This window comes from Daphnia carinata, chromosome 2 (genome assembly GCF_022539665.2).
Source record: "Daphnia carinata strain CSIRO-1 chromosome 2, CSIRO_AGI_Dcar_HiC_V3, whole genome shotgun sequence".
NCBI lineage: Eukaryota > Metazoa > Arthropoda > Branchiopoda > Diplostraca > Daphniidae > Daphnia > Daphnia carinata.
The window spans coordinates 3810671-3832722 of NC_081332.1; the positions used below are offsets into that span (position 1 = coordinate 3810671).

General features: G+C 39.8%; 5 protein-coding genes across 6 annotated transcripts; all 5 read left to right on the forward strand.

Moving 5' to 3' along the window:
* Positions 1-2889: 2889 nt before the first annotated feature.
* Positions 2890-8295, forward strand: LOC130687144 (uncharacterized). Of its 2 annotated transcripts, XM_057510295.1 has the most exons (7): positions 2890-3852; positions 4307-4564; positions 4987-5157; positions 5284-5487; positions 5667-5741; positions 6243-6311; positions 8106-8295. In XM_057510295.1, exons 1-7 carry the CDS (start codon positions 3732-3734, stop codon positions 8276-8278), a joined length of 1071 nt encoding a protein of 356 aa, XP_057366278.1. In that variant the 5' UTR covers positions 2890-3731; the 3' UTR covers positions 8279-8295. The 2 variants fall into 2 exon arrangements, with proteins under 2 accessions (XP_057366278.1, XP_059353603.1); XM_059497620.1 differs by lacking the exon at positions 6243-6311.
* A 1008-nt stretch (positions 8296-9303) lies between these two features.
* Positions 9304-10758, forward strand: LOC130687149 (apolipoprotein D-like). The gene is made up of 5 exons (XM_057510298.2): positions 9304-9498; positions 9967-10094; positions 10165-10253; positions 10338-10433; positions 10493-10758. The coding sequence occupies exons 1-5, from the start codon at positions 9364-9366 to the stop codon at positions 10618-10620; spliced, it is 576 nt and encodes a 191-aa protein (XP_057366281.1). The 5' UTR covers positions 9304-9363; the 3' UTR covers positions 10621-10758.
* Positions 10759-12883: 2125 nt separating this feature from the next.
* LOC130687145 (apolipoprotein D-like) lies at positions 12884-13976 on the forward strand. The gene is made up of 6 exons (XM_057510296.2): positions 12884-13053; positions 13115-13242; positions 13325-13410; positions 13499-13523; positions 13592-13662; positions 13741-13976. The coding sequence occupies exons 1-6, from the start codon at positions 12919-12921 to the stop codon at positions 13890-13892; spliced, it is 597 nt and encodes a 198-aa protein (XP_057366279.1). The 5' UTR covers positions 12884-12918; the 3' UTR covers positions 13893-13976.
* A 312-nt stretch (positions 13977-14288) lies between these two features.
* LOC130686954 (lazarillo protein-like) lies at positions 14289-15273 on the forward strand. Its single transcript, XM_057510111.2, has 4 exons — positions 14289-14440; positions 14667-14794; positions 14867-15048; positions 15111-15273. The coding sequence occupies exons 1-4, from the start codon at positions 14306-14308 to the stop codon at positions 15245-15247; spliced, it is 582 nt and encodes a 193-aa protein (XP_057366094.1). The 5' UTR covers positions 14289-14305; the 3' UTR covers positions 15248-15273.
* An 829-nt stretch (positions 15274-16102) lies between these two features.
* LOC130687150 (apolipoprotein D-like) lies at positions 16103-20237 on the forward strand. The gene is made up of 6 exons (XM_059494168.1): positions 16103-16220; positions 19284-19411; positions 19507-19589; positions 19827-19845; positions 19935-20005; positions 20086-20237. The coding sequence occupies exons 1-6, from the start codon at positions 16128-16130 to the stop codon at positions 20220-20222; spliced, it is 531 nt and encodes a 176-aa protein (XP_059350151.1). The 5' UTR covers positions 16103-16127; the 3' UTR covers positions 20223-20237.
* The last annotated feature ends 1815 nt before the right edge of the window (positions 20238-22052 follow it).

Here is a 22052-nt window from a genome sequence, read left to right on the forward strand (position 1 = left end):
ATCTTTCCCATTGAATTTGCTTCGGAAAGAGCCTCCCACCTTTTCCTTTTGATGAGCGGCTTAAAATTCAAATCAGGCACAAAGATCTCTGATCTCGAGTTAAATCCTGTTCGTATTCAATGCACTCGACGCACTTCCTCTGCACCTACGAAAATTCAATCTGGCCATCGCAAATTAATCATAGAAAAAAAAAAAAAAGAAAAAGAAAAGAACTGCCAAGGTTTTTTGGTTGCTTACGGATACACACCCAACGAATGAAATGAGCTTGGAAACCTTCAACAACAGCTGGATCAAAATGATTGCAAGTCCATAAACCATTCAGCGCTCGCAAACTTTGTGTTTCGCTAATTGAAAATGCCACCCCGAAAAACGGGAACCCCATTTATATTTTTGGCAGGCCAAGAAAGGCAAGTTTTACCTATGTCTTGCTTTCTCTCTCTTTCTTAGCCATGAATTCAGAGTGTCTTATACCACTCAATCAATACGGGGGGGGGGGGGGGGGGGGGGGGGGGGGGGGAAACAAAAAACAAAGAAACGAAAAGCTCCGCCCTGCCAAAGTCAAGTCGCACTTTCTTTCTAGTCGGGATATTGTCGTCGAGTACAAAACACCGGTCGACCATATCCTTCCCATTTCTTTCTCTGGCGCGCTCTATGTGGGGTATACACAACATATCCATTGAATACATAAATATGTATCTTCAACCGAGCGCGAAAAGAATCCCTCCCTCAAAGCTTTTACACCCATCGAAATAGATCTCCCCTTTTTTTTTTTATTCGCTATACGCCTGCCGAAAAAATAAAAAATAAAATAAAAAGGGAGACAAAAACCAATAGAGACACATCAAGCGAAACGTCGTGAAAAAAGGAAAAAGCAAAGCTCTTGTTTGCCATCTCCATCAGTGCGCATCGCGAAACAGCATATAATATCGAATTGATTGAGACGAATGGCGACGTCACACGAAAAGATGGGTCCGCACACCACGCCCAAATGGCACAACAACAGCAACTGAACGCAGGAACGGAGATGGCCAACAATAAGAAGAGGACGCGTCAGACGTTTTACACATCTCCGAACTTTGAATGAAAAGAGCGATGCCAACTTTATGGGGGGGGGGGGGGGGGGGGGGGGGGGGGGGGGGGGGGAACGGAAAAGCCTTTTACCTGCCTCGTATTCACGTCGTCATTTAACGATCAAGTATAACGACACAAATTTATTTTCTTTTTAGATAAAAGAAGTCGTAATACGAAATGCTGTTCATTTGAGATTGATGCCGTTCTCGGAATCTAATCTGCGCACCAAAAGAAAAGAAAGTTGGGGGGGCCGTGCCAAATTGTTCGCTCAGCTGGAGCTAAGCTCTTTCTAAGACTCTCCTCTCTCTCTCTCTCTCTCTCCACGTCATTTTGAAAATTGACAATCACGCAAGTATATCCCGCCTTGTCAGACATCATTAGTTTCTATTTCAAAAAGTGTGTGCGTGTTTTTTTTTTGTTTTTTTTATCAAGTCGTTTTTGCATCGATAGACAAATGATGGCAATGTTCGTGAAATTCGCTCACGAAAATGATCCAATTTCGAAATCTTGAATTCGAAATAACGAAGCGCGTTTGTGAATAATCAAATCAGTAGAGTAGAAGAAGAGAAAAACGGATGAAATTGTTAAAGACATTTCGCCAAAATGATTCCGCTTTCTTTCCTCCAACAACTGCAAATTATATTTAAACGTGTCGCATAAAAAAAAAAACTAAATCTTCCCATTAAACAATAAGAAAACTGTCAACAATTCTGAAGAGGATTGCGGGCTCGAGTTGATTTAGTCACAAAACCAACAACCTCCTCGTGATCCGTAATAATTGGGGTCAAACGCATTTCGGATGCGCGTTCCCGCAGACCACTCCCCCTCCCCACTCATCTCGCCACAGTGGGGGGGGGGGGGGTGCAACATAACGAGCACCGTTTGAAACAAATCACCCAATCTTCGTAGCGTCGTCATGCTTTTCGAACCATCAACTCGTATTCATTCCACCCAGTGGACTTGATCATCAAAAATTTGATACAACCTCTTTAAATAAATAAATAAATAAAAAAAAAAAAAAAAGGAAAGAAGGAAGGAAAGACGATCGATAAGATCTACGTGTACCGACACAATGTAAAAAAAAAAAAAAAAAGTCACGCGGTCAAAATAATCTTACGGTAGACAAAGAGGATTTTAACGTACAACCGAATTATTCACGTTTCAAAAAGGAAAAGCGAGTTCACCAAGTCCACAAAAGGTACGACGACATGTTTGATCGTTCGGTAAACGCATCGGGAGTAACAAGTGATTTCCCTAACCCGCTTCCCCTCTTCTCCCGCACATTCAATAACTGTCCACATGCAGCCATCGTTCCTACCCACAAAACCAAATAAAGATTTTATTTTTTTTTTTGAAGAAAGAAACAAAACGTAATAACGAAACGTGAAAAACGCATCTAGATTTCAAATCGTGTGTACTGTGTGTGTCCGCATTAAAACAGAAAAAAAACCTGAGCATCTAAGAGCTTTGCCTCTATAGATCGTAAGACGGTGTGTATGTGTGAGTGTGTCTTATGTGCGTTGTCGTGTTACGGCCTACACGGTTGCTGTGTGTGTATATGCGTGTGAGTTGCTGCTGCTGTTACTCGCGTTTTAGTATTGATTGGCGAAGACCAAAGAGGCGGGACTTGACTCTCTCTCTCTCTCTCCCTCTCCCCTCTCTTCACTCTCTCAGTCCCTCCACCCGACTCTCCCTCATTTTGACGAGCCGAGGAATACACACACACACACACACACACACACACACACAGAGTGAAGGATAGAAGTAAAAGAAGAAGTCGGAAAAGAAGTAGAGATGCTTCTCTACCACCGACCGTAACGGACCGCTCTCTCATTTTCTCCCCGGTATCGAAGGCGGGTGGGGGCTCCTTGTTAACACAAATATAGACACCGGTAACACAGACAAGAGTAGGGAAACTACACGCATAGTTTCTGTTTTAAAAAGAGTTCGGCCAAAAAGTTATGCGGTGGATGGCAAATGTGTGATCGTGCGTGTTGACGTAACTAGTGCACCATACCACGTTGTTTGTGTTTCAACTCGTTTTTTTTTGGTCTCTAACGTGCCAGTGTGGAAGGCGCGATCGTGTTATTCAATTCTACCTGAAAATTCAAATCAACAAAATTTGCCTACCGTCGCAAAAAAAAAAAATAATAATAATAATAACAAATTTCCAAGCAAACACGGTGAATGCAAATCAAACATCATTGAATCTTCGCAGAAAGAAAAAAAAAAAAAAAGGACGTGCAAGCGTCGCAGATGCGAGCCAGCGTCTCCAATTTCATTTGGATTCCTCTCTGTTGGATTTGCCCTTTTTAGATATTTTCAGCGATTCGACTATTGCGGACGGCTGGGGCCGCTAAGTTAGTATTGATCCAAAACATTCTCGGTATAGTCAACCAACTACAGACGGGCAGCTTGAACTATAGGCCACAAAATACGCAACCCGCTGTCTTTTATTCCGGATGAATCGTTAAGACACACGTATCATCAACGGTGAGGGGAAAGAAAAGAAAAAAAAAAAGGCCGACAAAACAAAATCGAATCAGCGGCCATGAGACAATTAGGTTCGCCGATGTGCTAGTGAAACGAGCGCGCCGCATTCGAAGTAAATAGGTTCAAGCCATCGGAAGGGAAGAAGAAGCGAAACATAAAGTTCGAAGATGCGGCCGTCTTCCAGTTTCTGGCTTTTATTGCTGTTGCGTTTATGCAACTGGGCTAGCGGGTCTTCCATCATGGGGCGCGATCACCAACAGCCGAGGATAATCCATCCCAATCAATCAGGTACATCATCCACATCATGTCGGACAAGGCACCGAAAAACGAAGAAAAAAAAAAAAATAAAGAGCCTAACACACAAGTGCAGTTCCTCTCGACTCACTCGATCATTGACTCGTACGTAAAAAGACAATCAATTCAACTCAAAACCAAGATGAAAAAAAAAAAAAAAAATACATAGAAACATGCTCGAGGCATCTTCAAAAATAGAAAGAGATGTGTAGCTTTCAGAGAACATTGATCGATGTTTGTAATTAACTGGGCAAATTTTTGGATCGAGTCCCTCCCATATAATAAAGAGCTACTCCGTTGTGCGAATCTTTCCGCTCTATTACCCTTTGACTAAATCATTTTCTTTTTTTGTGTGTTTCATTTCATTTCCTTTTTGTTTCCTTCCCCCCCCCCCCTTTTTTTTTTCTTCTTCTCTCCCCGCGCATCGATCCTTCCCCGACATGAAAAGATACCACGGCCGGATCATCATCATCATCATCATCATCTAGATGGTTATCGACTTGGACGGTGCACGAGGGCCAGACCCGGGAAACGGTTCCAGTGATCAAGTCGATCAAAAGTCGGGGCTTCCTCGTTGGCGATTTCTGCGACGACACTGACCAATGCAATCCCGGCCTACCGCACACCGTCTGCAACGCCATGTCTCAACGATGCGAATGCGACCCGGACTTCCCTATCATCGTAGACAACTCTATTTGCGTCCCACGTATGTACTGCACATAACATACAAGATCCCCCCTCCCCCTTTAATTTATATATTAATTTTTTTTTATATCGTGGAAACAGAAACCTAATTTTAGCTTTAATCCCTTCCCACGCGATCAGATGGGGGAGTCCCCTAAGAAATTCAAATGGTCAGAGAGCCACGTCCTTCACGTTTTATTTTTCACCTCATTCACAGTTGCGTGCGTTATTCTACAAATTTCGTTTCTATCTAACCGTGTCACATTTCTCCCTCTTTTTTTTTTTTTTTTTTACGTCCGCGCCAGTGCGCGCTGTCACGCGAAAGAAAAGAGAAAAAAGAAAAAAAGGGGGGTAATTTCAAAGAAAAGCTTAACACGGATATGTTTCTCTCTTCTTTTTTTTTTTTTTGTGGTGGGTATTCTGTTGGCCTTCTGGCTGGAGCAGCTTTGAAGCTGGGCGAACTTTGCCTGTACGACCAGTCGTGCCAGTACTTTGACCGCAATTCTGTCTGCGCAATGTCAGACGAAGGCAACGCACACGAGTGTCGTTGCCGGGCGGCATTTCGGCCGTCCATCACTCTCGAATCCATTTCGCGAACCAGCCTTTGCATCCCAGGTTAGTAACGACCGTTTTCTTTTTCTTTTTATTTCCCCAGCCATAAGTTATTGTTTCGCTCATTAAAAAAAAAAAAAAAAATTAATCAAATTCGAAGAAGAAAATGACGAATTTCATTTGTTTTAGAGCCTCACGGTCCCTGGTTGAAATCGGACGTGCCGACCGTCATCGGACTGGGTGTTGGCATGTCCATCTTCATGGCGCTGACTTGCCTCGTTCTCAAACTCTTCAGCAGGGCCCGGTTCGCTCAGGATCAGGCCAGAGGATACGGCAACGCCCATCTGGCCCCGCCGACTAGCGCCAGCACCACCATGAACCACACTCACACAGGTACTTCTCCTTTGCCGCCACCCCCCTTCTATTTTTTTTTGCCCTCTCATGACGAGACCTACGCAACACATCATTATTTTTAGAAACATATTGCCCCCCCCCCCTTCTCCTCGTGTGTGTGTGCCTACAGAGTCATTCCCGAGCGACGGTTATTGATTTTGACTTGAATTTCATTCCAGATGGAAAACATCCGCCACGACCCAACAATCACCGACAGGTATCCATCACCGATTCCGAGACAGCTGCACCCACAGGTACGTGATCTCATCTACTTAATGGGAAGGGGGGGGGCCAAAGACAAAAGAACATAAAAGAGAAAAGAAAAGAAAAAAGGAACCCATATTTCTAGCGTTCAATATCGGGAGCAACAACAACGCGCCGTTAGCAACAGCTGTGTCAACAGCGTGATCCGTCCTTTCCTATAGAGCTCCATAAAAGAAGAAACAAAATAAAAAAAAAAAAAACAAAAAAACTAAACAACAGATGATGTTGGTGGAACGTTTGCTTGCGCACTACTCCAACCCAAAATCGTCTTATTTTGTTTATTTTTTGCCCCCTCCCCCCTTTTTTTATTTTATTTTTTATCATTTTAAATTCTTCGTTTAACCAGAAGATTTTTGTTTTAAAAACATACAAAAAACAAGTAAATGTTTTTCTACATAATTAGATATAAAGCCCCCCCTTTTTTTTCGTATGTGTTCACTTCGCTGCACATTTGTCCCCCCTCCTCCAACGTCCAACATGGTTTCCTATAGATATCGTGACGCGTAGGACTAACTCGATCAACAACGGCGGTCATCACCATTCGCGCGGATCTTTCTATGGTACGTTTACTATGACGTGTGATCTGCGAGCTCACTCTTTCCATCTCTCTCTCTCTCTCTCTCTCTTTCTCTCTTTTCTCTTTTTTTCCTGTCCATCAACTTCACTCTTCGCTGATTTGTGTAGATGGCTAGATTCTCCCGGCAAAACGAAAATCCGGCATGGAATAGTAGCAGCCTATAGACGTTTAAGAAATACGACGACAAGTAGCCTATTGATCGATTTTCCAATCAACCCACTCACACAACACGTGGGCTCATGGAAAACGAAAATACAACACAAAAAAAAAAAAAAAAAAAAGAAAGAAAGAAAAGAAGGGGAGAGAACCTTCTTTTTTGATTTGATCAAACACTTTCCCCCTGTCTCTTTTTCATTTCCTGTTGCCGGTTAGAAGGAAACCCGGAATACGATCCGGGGGAAATGTTTTTTTTTTTTTTTTTTTTGTTTCATTGGACCTGAAACGTTTTATTTTCCGCACGATAAAAAAAAAAATAAAAATAAAAAAATAGGAGAAATAAGGGCCAAATGGAGTACACATGGGCATCCATTAACTTTCATCAACGTCTCCTCTTTAGCAAGTTGATGACGCGCGACTAAAAACCTAATAACCCGTGTCGCTCTTTCTCTTTCCGATGCCCTCCTCTTCAATTTCACCGCACATTCGCAATTGATGCCGACACAACCAAAGAGCTTCCCATTTATATTGTTTCCTCTTTTTTCTTCTTCTTCTTCTTAACTACACGCTCCGCTGTTGGCCAAGTTTCAGACGATTTATTAGACGAAATCAATCACTCCGTCCATAAAAAATAAATAAATAAAAGGCGCTCAACTACTGGGGGAAGACAACACGGTGATCAGAAGTTCGTTTTTTTTTTCGTAATCTCTCGTGAGAATTTGGCCAAGCGAAAAGAGCAAGTCGATGGAGGACGCGTTGCTTGAAAGTTTTCTCTGGCAACACGTTCCACGCAGTCATCGACAAAATAGCGCATTGTGAGGTCAACGCGCTCAGAACTCCGAAAAGTATTAGACGAAAATTCGTTTCCCGATCCATCATCAACATAAAAAAAAAACAAAAAAAACATGGTGACGCTAAGTAGTAATCTCAAATGGCTTTTTCGGCTGTTCCGATGCAACGTTGTAGTGGACCAATCCGTGGTTTTAAAAATAGAAAGAAAGAAAGAAAGAAAGAAAGAAACGTACAACTTGAAGTAGAAAAGAACTCAAAATGTCAGGATGCAAATTTCTCGAAAAGCTTCAACTCGGTGAAAAACTAGAAGGGGACAAGTATCCACGCATCGATAATGAAATGGACCGTTTCACCTTCAAGTGGCGTACATCCGAAAATGCTCCCGCACATCTGCGAAGCCGCGACTGCATGATTAGCGAATGCATATCTCTCTCTCTCTCTCTCCCTTCTCCATTTTACTGATCAATTTCGGCACTATTTAAAAATCTATACTAGTAGTAAAACCTTTTGAAAAATCATGGGCCATCCCTTTATATCGATCGGCCGGATGGGTAAACTGCACAAGGCATCAAGGGGGTAAAAGGCGGTACGTTTTGAAAGCGCTTTCAAAGCTGAGCAAATCGCACGAAATGCAATTGAGCATTATCGCAACAGCACATAGCATGGTGGACGCAAATTGAAAACGATGCACGCTAATAGTGTCTAGAAATAGAATAGAATAGCATTTTTTTCCTACCTTTAGTTCGGCTTTTCCATGGGCCGTTTTTTTTTCTTTCTCGTTATCTTCTTATCCATTGCCAATCGGATTTTTTTTTCTTTTAATGAGCAGGTAGAAGGCAGAGCAATCATTCGGCAACGTACGAAGCCAGGAGTCCCATGAGGAGCCACAGGAGTGATGCATCCGCAAACCGCGATTCCATCAGCGCTCAAGCGGATACTGAAGATCGAACGCCGGCTCCGCTTCACCAATCCAACAATTCGATACGCTCTAGTCTAGAATGAAAGAAATGAAAACAAAACTCAATTATTATTGATAAGCAATTTTCAGAAAAAAAAAATAGTGCGAAATATCAGCCAAATGATTTCAACCTCACCTTTTACCATTTAGAATTTAAAGGAAAAAAAAGGAAAACTGCTCTTTCTATTTTTCTTTTGTCTCTCTCGCCTATTAGATTTCTAATTGACTCGCACTTAATACGTCGCATTTCTGAGACTTCTCATTAAAGATGAATTTGAAAAAAAAAAGAAACTATTGTGGAATTCACTACCAAAAAAAAAAAAAAAAAAAAAAAAAAGAAAAGAAAAAGAGAATGACCAACAATGATTTCTCTCTCAATGTTTTCAACGGTGCTGTGTACCCCCCCCCCCCTTTCCTTGAGCCCACGTTCAGAGGCATTAAATGGTCGGCATTCTCGTGAAATAACATGATTTATGTCAAAAAACAAAACAAAACAAAACAAAAACAATATCGATATTATATGGAATGTGTGTTAATATCATTTACGTGTACGTGATTGTGGAATTCGTTTCGTTCCCAGCTTTTCCCCCTTCTCACTTCAAGATAAACCTTCAACGTCTTTTCCCTCAACAAATATTTGATGTCATATTACATAATAAACAATTTTCTATACATGAACATATTTACTCGCTCGGGTCTCAACGCTATTAATTTATTCAACAGGCACACCGGTAATAAGTATGCAAATAAAAACAGCATGCGTCAAAGAAAAAAAAAAAAAAAAAAAGGCCAACCATTAATCAAGAGTTGTAGACATTTCCGTCTTTTTAAAACCATTCTATTCGAAATGGTAGGGAATAAAACAAGAGGAAGGAAGAACTCACGTCCAGGTCAGCTGATGACGGGTGGAAAAAAAAAAAAAAAAAGACCCATGGCTAAAGCTAACGGTTGTTTGACTACGACCTTTTTTATTTTTCCATTGCATCGTGCCTTATTCAGAAAACGCATGTAAGGTACTTTGAGACGGCAGACAGTAAATGCGTGCGAGGGGGACGGATCAGTCCCGCCCAGGTACGAGGCGAGTGTAGAAGCAAAACGTCGTCTCGCGAAATCAAAACCAACAAGAAAAATGCTGAACCGTTCAAAGCTGTGGCTTTTCTTAGTAATTGCAACGGGATGCTATCAAGCGCAGGTGAACGCTCAGGTGTTCTCAATTGGACCTTGCCCAAGTGTCAACGTCGTCTCTAACCTTGATATTGATCGAGTAAGTAAACACATTTGAATACTTGAGTACTGATTCAATTTAAGGTGAAAGAGAACAAGTCAAACCAATTCTTAATTCGTATGCGAAATGATGATGCAGAATGGCATCTACTGTTACGTGTCATTTAGACATTAAAAGTTACTGTGGGTTTTCATCAAATTGGGAAAAAAAAATAGAAACAAATTATATTGTCACCATAAAAAGAAAATGGGACAATTTTCGGCGTGATGCAAACGACGGGTAACGCGTACGCCGTTGTAATATTACATCGATAAAAGTAAAAGCGTCAAAAAGATAAGGTTTCATTGCACCGCATAAAATTCAACTATGCGCATTGCGCATAGTCAAACGATGCAATCGCTTCAAACAGGAAAAACTTCACGAACTTCTTAATCTAATTTATTTCACTTTTGAATTCCGATGCGAAATTCGTCATCGGCTGAAATCGTGTCCGTAAAACACCGAAAGTACGTGGGCAAATGGTACGAGAATCGCAACTACTTTGCCATCTTCCAGGCTGGACTCGATTGCGTAACGGCGGAGTACGCGAAAGAGGGAGATAAGGTCAGCGTGAAAAACGTCGGAAGAAAAAAAATGTAAGTATTTAAAAAGGAAAATTGCCAACATTTTAGAATAATCAAACGGCCGTCAATTTTCTTTCATTAGCATTCGAACGCAATCAACCGTAATTGGAACAGCTCGCCAATTAGAACCTCCCAATGGCAAACTTGGAGTGACTTTTTCCGGTATTCCATGTAAGAGATTCGTTTAACCTTATTTGCTAAAAAAATACAAATTAATTACGCCAACGTTTCCCTTCTCTCCTCCACAAAAAATAGTTGCACCGGCCGACGCACCTTATTGGGTATTGGGCACTGATTACGATAAATATGCCGTGGTATGGAGCTGCACCAGTCGCGGATTTTTCAATTCACGTAACGTACAAGGAAAGCGATTTCATTGCATCAGCTTCATGTTTTGTTTTCCATTATAGAAATTGCTTGGATTCTAACTCGTGATCAATTTCCGTCCACCACAACAATCAACACCGCATTGGCCGTGATGGCGTCAAACGGAATCGATCAGAGCAAACTGCAGATAACGAATCAGAAAAAATGCTGATCGCGAAATCTTAATTCATCGATCAATTCGCTAGCCAGTCAACAACGAGCCTAAAAATCCCGCATGGTTCTTGAAAATTGCCCAATTTTTATTTGCATTATTTAAAAAAGAAAAAAAGTCGCTATTTGATTTAATTAATTTAATCGCACAGTTGTGAAAATTAAAAGTAGTATCTTTGCAAAAAAAAAAAAAAAATGTTACAACTCTTTAAATATTGAATGGTAGTCCCACATACCCTAGATTAGTAAGCCCGCAAGAGGGGGGGGGGAGACTTCCTGGAAAATAACTAAACAACAAACTTTTTTTTAGAGAGGGCGGCAAACAGATACTAGCGTTGCGAGGCGGTTTGATGTGCTACTCCTGTTCCGTAGAGTCATAAACCCAACGGGTCTCACAAATTAAAAAGGCGAATATTTTGTTAGTTTCAACTTTTGTAGGTTAGCTTCTCATACAAAGAACAAAGTTCGAGCCATCAAACTTTGTTTTTCGTGCACGGGCTTTTAAGGCATCCCATTCAAATACGTCCTCATGTTCGTGCACTTGGAAGTGCGGGGTGGTAGTAGACGAGGTGTTTCGTTACTCAACGGGTTCTCTAACGTTACGCCTTCATTAATGCGGGGAGGAGGTTACGTCGACCTGAATAGAAGTGCGCTGCGATTTGCTTTAAGGCTGTAGATAACGATGATTGCGGTACCGCATACATCATAGAATCAACATTTGCAATTTTCCTCCCTTGAGGAAGATGCATTCGAAATGATTTTCGAATGAAATTCATTTGCTACGATTGCGGCGTTTGAAAACAAGGGCACGTTCGCAAACTAAGGCAAGGTTCAATGGTCTAAATGCCCGGCATCGCTTCCCGAACTTTTAGAGTACACCATCAAACCCCATCAATCTACAATTGCCTGTCGCCTGATGAACGAATAGAAATAAGAGTTTGACCGATGGGCAATGAGGTTGATTCAAAGGTCACCCCGTGCAACATTGCGTAAGGAACAGGCAATCAAGATCTTTGATTGTCACGGCTATTGTTTTTCACCCGAAAACCAAATTTCTTTGAAAAAGTAAAAAGGATTTTGGTTGCCAAGGGGTCAGGCACGTGCCTGGCTGGCCAAGTAGCCCAATCCTTTTGTCCCCATGCTGGACAATATCGTCGTGCTATCGAAAAATGTAGACTTTATTTATTGGCTGCGGTGAGTTGGTGCGTCACACGCGGGGCACTGGGTTCTTGTCAACACGTCAGTGTCGTTACCCACTTCAAAAGACAAGGGTAAATATCGACCGATGAGAGTTGACCACATTTTTTTTTTTCAAGTTATGTAAAAATTGTTTGAACATTTTCATATTTGAACGACGGACAGTGAAAGCTTTAGGATTAACGCATAATAATTGTCAAAATGTCATCCCCTTTGCATTCTCTTTAAGGACAATTTACAACGTGACAAACACTTTCATTTATACTGCGTGTCGTAAACAAAACGAAGACAAATCTTGTGCTTAGTCACGCGTTTAAGCCTCGTTCACGCCACTGATACGAGCTTAGCTCTTCCCTTTTTAAAAACGCTCTAAGCTTCAGGGACACCAGGACGTCCGTGCTCCAATGAAACGCCCACTGCTTTAGTTTTCTAGATTTTTTATTCTTAAAAACAGAATTTTAAAACGCGTTCCTAAAACCTGCTTTTCCATTGCAACGTAAGGTGTCTCTGCCTTTGTGCGCTCCAAACAATTTGCTTCATAAAATCTTTTACTTAGGAATTTGAAAAAAATAGTTTTATTCTGGTGTCAATTAGGCTCAACATGAATGGTAACGTAAATCTCTAGAGGCAAAGCACGAATGTAAACAAACTTTCGCGTAAAGACGCCTTCGTAATCTCAATTACGGGTATGCACATCGACTCTTCACAATGGTGTACACTGATTCAATTGGGATAAGTATCCATCAGCCAGACACAAACTCGTATTAACGAAGCAGAATGGCCAATTTCCTAGCAACAAGCAACGATTTCATGGCCATTGAAAAAAAAGGGTGAAAATCAGCCAAGATGAAACGCAAGTTTCACATAATTGTTTCACATTGGTATGGCCTGATGATACATGTCCATTGTGCCGAGTCACAGCACACGTGCCGACAACGCAACCTGATTCCCTAACGGTTCTTTTTCTCTGTTTTTTTTCTCGACATCTTTACGTTTATAAAAAGTAGTGGGGTATTCAAATGCTTGCACAAGCGAGATGGGGTCAGTAGCACGGGAACGGTAACAAAGCTCACGTCTCTCAGCGCGCATGTTTGTTTTTTAAATGGCATCAACATTTGCGAAATGTTTTATTTTTGTATTAGCTGCGCTTGCACAGACCTCATGCATAAACACTCAAGTGCTTAGCCCTGGTTCCTGCCCAAATCCTACCGCCGTTTCCGATTTCAAAATCGACGAGGTTAGTTTTTAAACGTTCTTTTATAATGAATTTTTAGACAAAAAATTTGGATATCAAAAAGTATTTAGGTAAATGGTACAGCAACCGAAATTATTTTTCAGTTCTGCAAACGGGCCAAGATTGTGTAACGGTTGAATACACAAAGGTCGGAGGCCGCATTATCGTCAAAAACGGAGGTTTAGAATTGATGTAAAATGAATTTACTTTGATTAGGAAGAAGCTGGCCAAAAAGTTTAGAAATTCGTTTAAATTTTCCTCCACACTTTTTCAGCACTAGAAAGAAATTAACGACAATAGCGAAAGCAAGCGTTGTGTCATCCGGGAAACTCAACGTATCATTCATTACGACTAACGTTTGTAAGTAGCGCAAATTTAAATTTGAATAAACCCACGAAATTAATTTCTCCATGTTTGAACCAATAATTGTTTCGGTGGAATACTCAAGTTAACTTGGGCGCTGAAAACTACTGGTATAACTGTCAAAACAATAATTTGCAAATGACTCAATTACTTGTTCTAATTCGAATTTGATTGAAAGGGTTCTGGGAACAGATTACGATTCTTACGCCGTTGGATGGAGTTGTTTACCATTTGGAATTTTCCATTTCAGTATACGCCAAATTATGATACGATTGCCCGTGGTTACATAAACGTTACGTAATAACACGCATGTTTTATCGCATGCAGAAACGGCCTGGATACTGACCCGTGACCAAAACCCTAGCGATGCGACAATAGACGCAGCGTTAGCCGTATTCGAAAAGAACGGCATCGACCAGAAAAAATTGAAATTGATTAATCAAGAAAATTGCGTGGAAGCCGACAAGCCAGTTGAATAATCCCTTCAAAAATATGAACCATTCAACAACAAGGCGATTCGCTCAGTAGGTCAACAAGAAATAGCAAATCATCACGCACCCTCATTTTGTTTTAAGATGTTTTCCGCAATGTGGGTACACACTATTTGCATATTTCTGATGGTCAGTATGAAAAAGCAGTGCCCTCAAGCTATTTGAAAACTTGCTTTCCTGTATATAGTTTCAAATAGAAAATACTCCGCTTGTGGCTCGATCGTTCTTTCTTTCTCCGACACGCTACGAACAGGTTCTTAAAAGGAAGCAACGATGGCGCAAAACCGGTAGAACGGAGACTTCTAGAAGTCAATGGAAGATGACCGTACACTGACGAGCTTCAGTTGAACACTGACAGCTGGGACATATAGTTTCTGTATATTTTCAGGGCCTTAAAAACAATGGCGGGAGATTCAAAACGCTGGGTTTCACTGTTGGTAATAGTAGGATATTTCTTAACAATAACGCAAGCTCAAGTGTGGGTAAGAGGTTCTTGTCCAAACGTTACCGTCGTCTCTGATTTCAACCTCGACCAAGTAAGTTATTTTAGATCAACTTTATGCCATCAATTAAAATGGGATGGCAAAACTCGTTTGATTAGCGTCTTCAACCAAAACTAGGGTCTTGTTATTATTAAAAACGTCAAATACGAATAATTTTTTTTAAATCAAAGACGAAAATTCAGTTACTGAAATTCCAAATTTTTTTTTTTTAAATTCGAATATCTAATGCTTTACAGAAAAAAAATTATTTCATTCAAAGTATTTAGGCAAGTGGTTTGCAAACCGTAACTACTATGACAGATCCCAAGCCGGATTGGATTGCGTAACGGTCGAGTACACTCAAAATGGAGAAGAAATTGCCTTCAAAAAAGAAGGAATTGAACAAGTGTAAAAATGCGCCAACAAATCAACCAAACGATTTCTAATCAATGAAAGCTTTTTTTTCTCCTGCAATTCCAGAACAAGAAGAAAAACAGTGTCCATCGGAAGCGCTCGCCTCATCCAACCCGGAAAACTTGCCGTTTCTTATAGTGACAACCCTCCCGCTAAATCGGCAAATGCAAATTATTTGGTGATCGGCACCGACTACAAATCTTACTCTGTTGTGTGGAATTGCTCTGAACGGGGTCCCATGAGTTCACGTGAGAAAACAAAAATCCAACATAACCCGGATGAAAATTAATGACACTTGCATACTTTACAGATACTGCGCGGGTGTTAACGCGTGAACAAGAACCATCAATATCAACAATCGACAAAGTTTACGCAGTGCTAAGACGGAACGGCCTCGATAGCAGCAGATTAAGATTAGTAAATCAGAAAAATTGCACAAGGCGCTGAAGAAAAGTGGCATGCAGCCATCGAATAAAGAACTTCTGTAACTGAACACAGCTAATAAATAAAGTATCCGTTGGCGAGATGATTGAGAATGAGTCAATATGGATAAATGAGATATGAAATAAATTATTAAGCAATGGATGCATTGCACAAGGTTTTATTTCATTCTGTCCTTTACCACTCGAATCAACTTTAAATGAAAACTACGCCTTATGTTTGTGATTTCAAAATGAGCAGAGCCGCACGAGTAAATATAAGAACGAAACCGACATCATTAAAAAATTAAATGGGAAGCTTGACCATTTAAGTACAGAAAAATGTAATACGATGTTTGTTCCAGTCAGAACACACCCACCAAAAGCCTGAAGAGGGCAACGACCCCTGCCTAACCTATCTTGCGTAGACAATCAGTCGCTCAATTTTTTGAAGTACAAGAAAAGTAATTCAGAAAATTTAGACTTGTTCCACAAAACGGGAACCTTCACGTAAAACGGTCAACACAACTCGGTTTGAATAAAGTCGTTTTGCAAATCGATCGGGTTTGAGATTCACTTTAAACGAAAGAAATTGTGCGCTGCATTTCAACAGGATTATTTTCAACAAATCCCTGACCAACAGGTTTCGATACTGGGGGCTACGCCAGCAGGAAAACAATATCAAGTTGAGGACATTACAATGATAGAGTTAACGGTAATTTGACTCGTTTTGGTTTGGTTTTATTTTGCTCGCTACCACCAGCCATTCACGCGAGCTTTTTTAATGAGAATGCTCGATGAATAGGATTGAAAGAGAAGTCGCACAAGAACAAAATGAGCTCAGTCGCATTCAAACTCGGTTAGGAATGTTGTCATGTTGTGCGCTATGTTGGGTTTTTCTATTAGTTATGGTGGGACTTTCCAAAAATACAAATGCGCAAATATTCACACTCGGTTCCTGCCCCAATCCCAGTGTCGTTTCCGACTTTAAAGCTGATCAGGTCAGTTTCCTCAACACTAACAGTTAAATTCAAAAGAATACTTTTTTTTTTAAGTTTTTGGCATAATATTAACAACAAGATCGTTTGACATTAACCACTCAGTAGCGGAAACGAACACGTTTTAAAATTTTTGTTTCCATTCTAATATGTTTAAATGTTTTTATCATCAAACTCATCTTGTTGAAAATATTCAAAGTACTTGGGAAAATGGTACAACAACCGCAACTATTTTTCGATATTTCAAACCGGCCTCGATTGCCCTACAGTTGAGTACACAATGAACGAAGACGAAATCACCATCAGAAACGAGGGATTTAGCATCACGTAAAACACCTTCAGCCAGTTAAAAAAAAAAAAAACATTGACAGATTTTTGAATGTCTGAATTTCAGAAACGGGAAGAAAAAAACTGCATTCGGAAAAGCGCGCGTAGTGGCACCCGGCAAGCTCACTGTATCGTCTATCATCAGTAATCCTTGTAAGCATTAACACGTTCAAGTACATTACGTATTTATTCCCCCCCCCCATTTATCTCCCCTAATGGCATTAATATTGTCTTGTTTGTTTTGTTTTTTAATCAAGTTACGCAAGGGGCCGAAAATTACTGGTAAATCTTAATAAAAAATAATTCGTTTGCTGATACTTTAAAATGATTTTATACTTCGCAAATGTATGATAAGGATACTGGACACCGACTACACTTCTTACGCAGTTGTCTGGAGCTGTTTGCCATTCGGACTTATCAATTCAAGTGAGATTTCAAAAAATCTGAAGTAAATCGCCAAATCAGAGGTGAAACACCAACAAAAGATTCTTCGTTACAGGCACAGCGTGGATCCTAACCCGTGAACCCAATCCCTCAAATGCCACAATCGATTTGGCATTAGCTGTATTCGAGAAGAATGACATCAATCAGACGAAATTAAAAGTAATCAATCAACAGGATTGTGGATAAGGGCAGGGCGATGAAAACGTCAAGCACATTGCAATTTAAGTTATAACCAGCGCAGCAAAACGTGAGAATTAACTGTAATTTCTGCTGAACTCGTCTGACCCTCGCAAAGTTGGAAGATAATAAATAAATAAAATGCAGCGAACGACATCAATGTGTAACTCGTTTTCAGATAAAGCAGTAAAAAAAAACATCCCATCATGCCAGTAGGAACAAATGTGTAAACCAGTTTATGGTTGTTTGACAGTTCGACTGGTACACGAAGCCCAACGCAAACCGACAACAAAGAAAAATACTATCACTGGTTTACCCTAAATGGATAATTCTGAATTCAAAACAATTTCAACTAGAAATTTCAAAAAAAAAAATCAGATTTTAAAAACATTGAAAAGTAAAGCAACGTTTTTTAATCTGCAAGTTTAAAAAAATTGGTGGTGAAAAAAAAATGCTATCGAGGTCTGTCTGAAAAAATTGGCTGTTTCCGATATCCGATTGTAATGAGAATGTTTTTCATTCTATCACGCCTCGAGATCCGCAACAAACAAAAGAAAAACGAAAAAGAGGCCTGACGAAAAACATTTCGAGATCAACATTGAAATTTGAAGAGATCGCCAACGATCATCGACTAGATCTATCCGTACCCCATTCTTTTTTAAAATGGAAACTAATAATATTATGGATGATTCCTACCTTGTTGCTGGTGAGATGATCTATTTCCTTCAATTGTGCACTCAGGACACGGGAGAATCACTCGGAACTTGAACTCAAGCGGCCAATATGATGACACCTCCGCGTTGCTAGGTAACTGTCTGCAGCCCAGTTCGCTGCCCTGAAAAGAGAAATAATCGGGTTCAGTATCGATTTCAAACTCAAGAAGATAAATCTATTTTACGATTAAATGTTCTTTTAAACAGCACAAACACTATGGACGATTTGTACCTTGTTGCTGGTGAGATTCGCTTCATGCGTCGCCATTGATTGCGCTCCCCGGACATGGAACAATCAATCAAAGGAACTTCAACCCGAACAGCGAATACGATGTAACCTCAGCCTTGCTGTGCTACTGTCTGCTGCCGGATTCACTGCCCTGGAAAAATAAGATATAATCAAACTCAATATCGATTTCAAATTCGAACAAAATAAATCTATTTTAAGTTTAACACGGCCTTTTTGGATAGTACGGCGGTAAACTAAATTCTTATCCTCCAAACATGTGCAGTCTTGGGCAAGAAGGCCAACCAACGATTGTTTACTTGCTTAACCTGTATACATTTCACAGTGTAATTCGGAGTGGTTTAAAAAAATCCTGAACTTCTATCATCCCCAGCGGACCCGTATAAAAAAATTCTAATCTTTCGTCAAATTTAGAGATGAATAACCAAAAACGACAACGTTACAAGTACAGAAACCTGACTCGTGTATCTCGAATGCCCGAACAGTCACCTGCGAATAATGCCTCAAATGCTTCCGAAATTGACGTGCAACCGGCCAACAGACTTTGGCAACTATTCGAAGGATTGTTTTGAAATTCAGGTACGTATTCAATCCTCGTTCACTTAATAATAACGGGGATTAAGAAAAAAAATAAAAAAATAAAAAAATAAAATGCCCTGCTCTGACACTAACAAGTTTTAAGTGAAACACTGATGAAGCAGTCAGGAAATACTATCATACCTGTAGGGACAAGTATATACATGAAATAACGGTTCTTTGACTTTTCGATTGGTGCGACAACGAGAAGGTCTTTCACAATGGGACGTAAAAGAATAAGGCTGGCAGTCTAAGAAGAACGTCCAAGGGACAAAGTCGCATCCGAATATGTTTTCAAATCTCGTAAAATGTTGGATGTTTTTGTTTGCGGCCATGCAATGGTACAAGACAGCGGTAAATGGCCAAGTGTTTGAATTAGGCGCGTGCCCAAAACCAACAGTCGTCTCCAATTTCGATGAGTCCCGTGTAAGTATTTTCTTTATAAATAATTTTAATACTTCTATAAATAAAATTCGACAGTCAGCATCTATTTCCATGCAACTAACTCAATAATCTTCACGTCTTTTTTTTCCATTTACCCAACGACAAACTGATTTTTTGTGCATCCGCAACCTTTTGAAGTATTTGGGAAAATGGTACAACAACCGCAATTACTTCGCCATCTTTCAAGCTACATTGGACTGTATAACGGCCGTCTACACAAAGACATCAACTGGTATTAGTGTAACCAACGAAGGCTACAACGTCATGTAAATATGAATTAAAAAATTAAAGATGAAAACAAATTTCTAAAAATCGAAATGTATACAATTTCTTTATGTGTTGTCTGGGGGAAATCTTTCAGTACGAGACAGAGAAGCACTGCGATCGGAATTGCTACGGTAATAGAGCCAGGCAAACTTGGGGTTTCCTTCTCCGACACACCAGGTATCGTAATTAAGTGCATGGAAATAATGAGGGGCTAAAAACTACTAGTTCCAAGTGAAATTATTTAATGCGAATTCTGCCTTCATTTTGTTAAGTTGATAAATCAGCAATTTCAAGCAAAAAATGAAAAATCTTCAATAATTAAAAGCCCCTCACCTTCATTTAAAGAATTTTACAAAATATATTATCCCGACTCGGAATCTAATATTATTTTGCCTATTTTAAAATTTCAAATAGCTACGGCAGCCAATTATTGGTAAGTAATGGCAACTATTCTGTCTACTTTTTCTCGAAATCGCTCGAAATTATGCGACTTGTTTTTCTCAAACGACAATTTAATTATAGGGTGCTGGACACCGATTACGACAATTACGCTGTGGTTTGGAGTTGTACAGGACTTGGCCCAGTCCGCATAAGTATTAAACAAAAAATAATATTACAGTTTTCTCTACATCCAGATACAAATTAGAATGCAATCAAATTAATGTTTCTACAGGTTTCGCATGGGTTCTAACACGAGCTGCAGAGCCTAGTACTACCGTAATTGACACGGCTTTAGCAGTATTCAATACAACTGGCATCAACACAACGCCACTGAGGGTAACGAATCAAAAGAACTGCCCAGCACGCTGAACAAGTAATCAGAAAATTCAAAAAGAACAATGATTTCCAACTTTCAACGAAGTTACGCTGGCATTAGATTCACATGCCCCTGAAAATATAATATTTAAATACTTCTCCCCTTTTTAACTAAAATGGTTTTGTTTTCGGGCAATCTTGTCAACTTCTTGACCTCAATAGATGTAAATTCAACAAAATGAGTGCCAAAATTATTCTAAATCGTCGAGTTCTTCCTGGCAAGTGGGTATTGCACATATCTGAATAGGACAGCAATCTATCCCTTCAATATATCTCAAACGACGGACGATATGTTCCACCTACCCATATTTTAAAAAAGACGCGCAAAAGAAAAAGAAAACACATTCTTGTGTACGTGTTTTTTTTTTCCTCCTACCGTTAATGAACAAGTAGGGATATATAAAGCGGCCTGACAAACGATGCTTCGATTCCGTAACAAAGCTCGGATACTAAATAGAATGGTATGAGCATTTCTTACCTTGGTGCTGATGAGAATCTCTTCGTCCGTATTGAAGGCATTTTCCCTTTTGCAGCTTGGACAGAATGCAAGCGTTGCTTGTACTGAACATCTTGTAAGTGACGAGATACTGCTTGCTATCCAACTAATCCTGAAAAACAAATAATTCAAATTCAATTTCGATGTAAAATTCTTGGCGGAAAGGCCTTTAAGATCAGAACAGCCTTGCCAAAAATACGATTGTAAATTGAACTGTTAAATTGCAAAACTTGTCATTATGGTTCTCTAAAAGGCAACGGCAATTCGAATTTTACCTGTGAAATTCCCAGTCTGATGTGAGAAAGGGAAGGGTACTTTGTATCTGGGTCGACTCTTGCCTCTCCTAGAGATTATGACAACATAACTTCAGTTATGTGTTGCAGCCATTATATTATCTGTTTGTTACAACAAAGATTTAAAAGTAAACATGCATCATCATCTATAGCTATGTTTTAGCTTTATTCTTGTTATACACCAACATAGATAACTGAATTACCTCTGGACAGAAAATAGGTAACTGAAAGGAGAAAGAGACGACATACTGAGTTACTTCCTACGTACAAACATAGGGTAATAACCTATAAGAAAAAAATATATATAAAAGATTAGTGCTATTTGCCAGCTCCAAACAAACAGTAATTTAATCCCCAAAAACCATCAAGAGGGAAACAAAATTAAAGTACAAAAATCCCTGTGACATATTATGACTAAATCAATGTAAAATTTTATATAGTTGGTGTAGTACACAACTTTGGTGAGAATACATATCAATTGACTAGGAATGATCCTCGAAGGCAACAGAAGTTCCTGTGAAGCTATTTGTAACAATATTTGGTATGTATTAGACATTAATAACACTAAGGAAGCACTACACTTCTGTAACTTACCATGAGGTGTTGAAACAGATAAAACTAATTTCTCACTGTTCACGTACAGTAGAGGTTAACATTTTAAATGTGAATGCAAACTCGTATACTCCACGAGCAGCTTAAATACATGTCAGCAGTTGTTTCTGTAATACTTCTCATATTTAGAGCAAATAATGCCTCGAACAAAGTATCATAAACCAGCAAGAGTCCTCATGCTTCAACAGCAAAAAATATTTAGAAAAACATTGTTGAACAGTATTGCTTGCTCAACAAAAAAGATATGATGCAATGAAATGCATGGGCTGCTACAATAAAGTTTTGCAAACTCATTATATAAAAGATTTCTATTAAAAGTTTTTAAACTGCCTTATCTTACAATCTTAGATGGAAGCTGGCCAAGTTTGTACTGAAATCCTCGACGATCGCGCCAAAATGATCTGTTCTGGTAGAGGTCGGTTT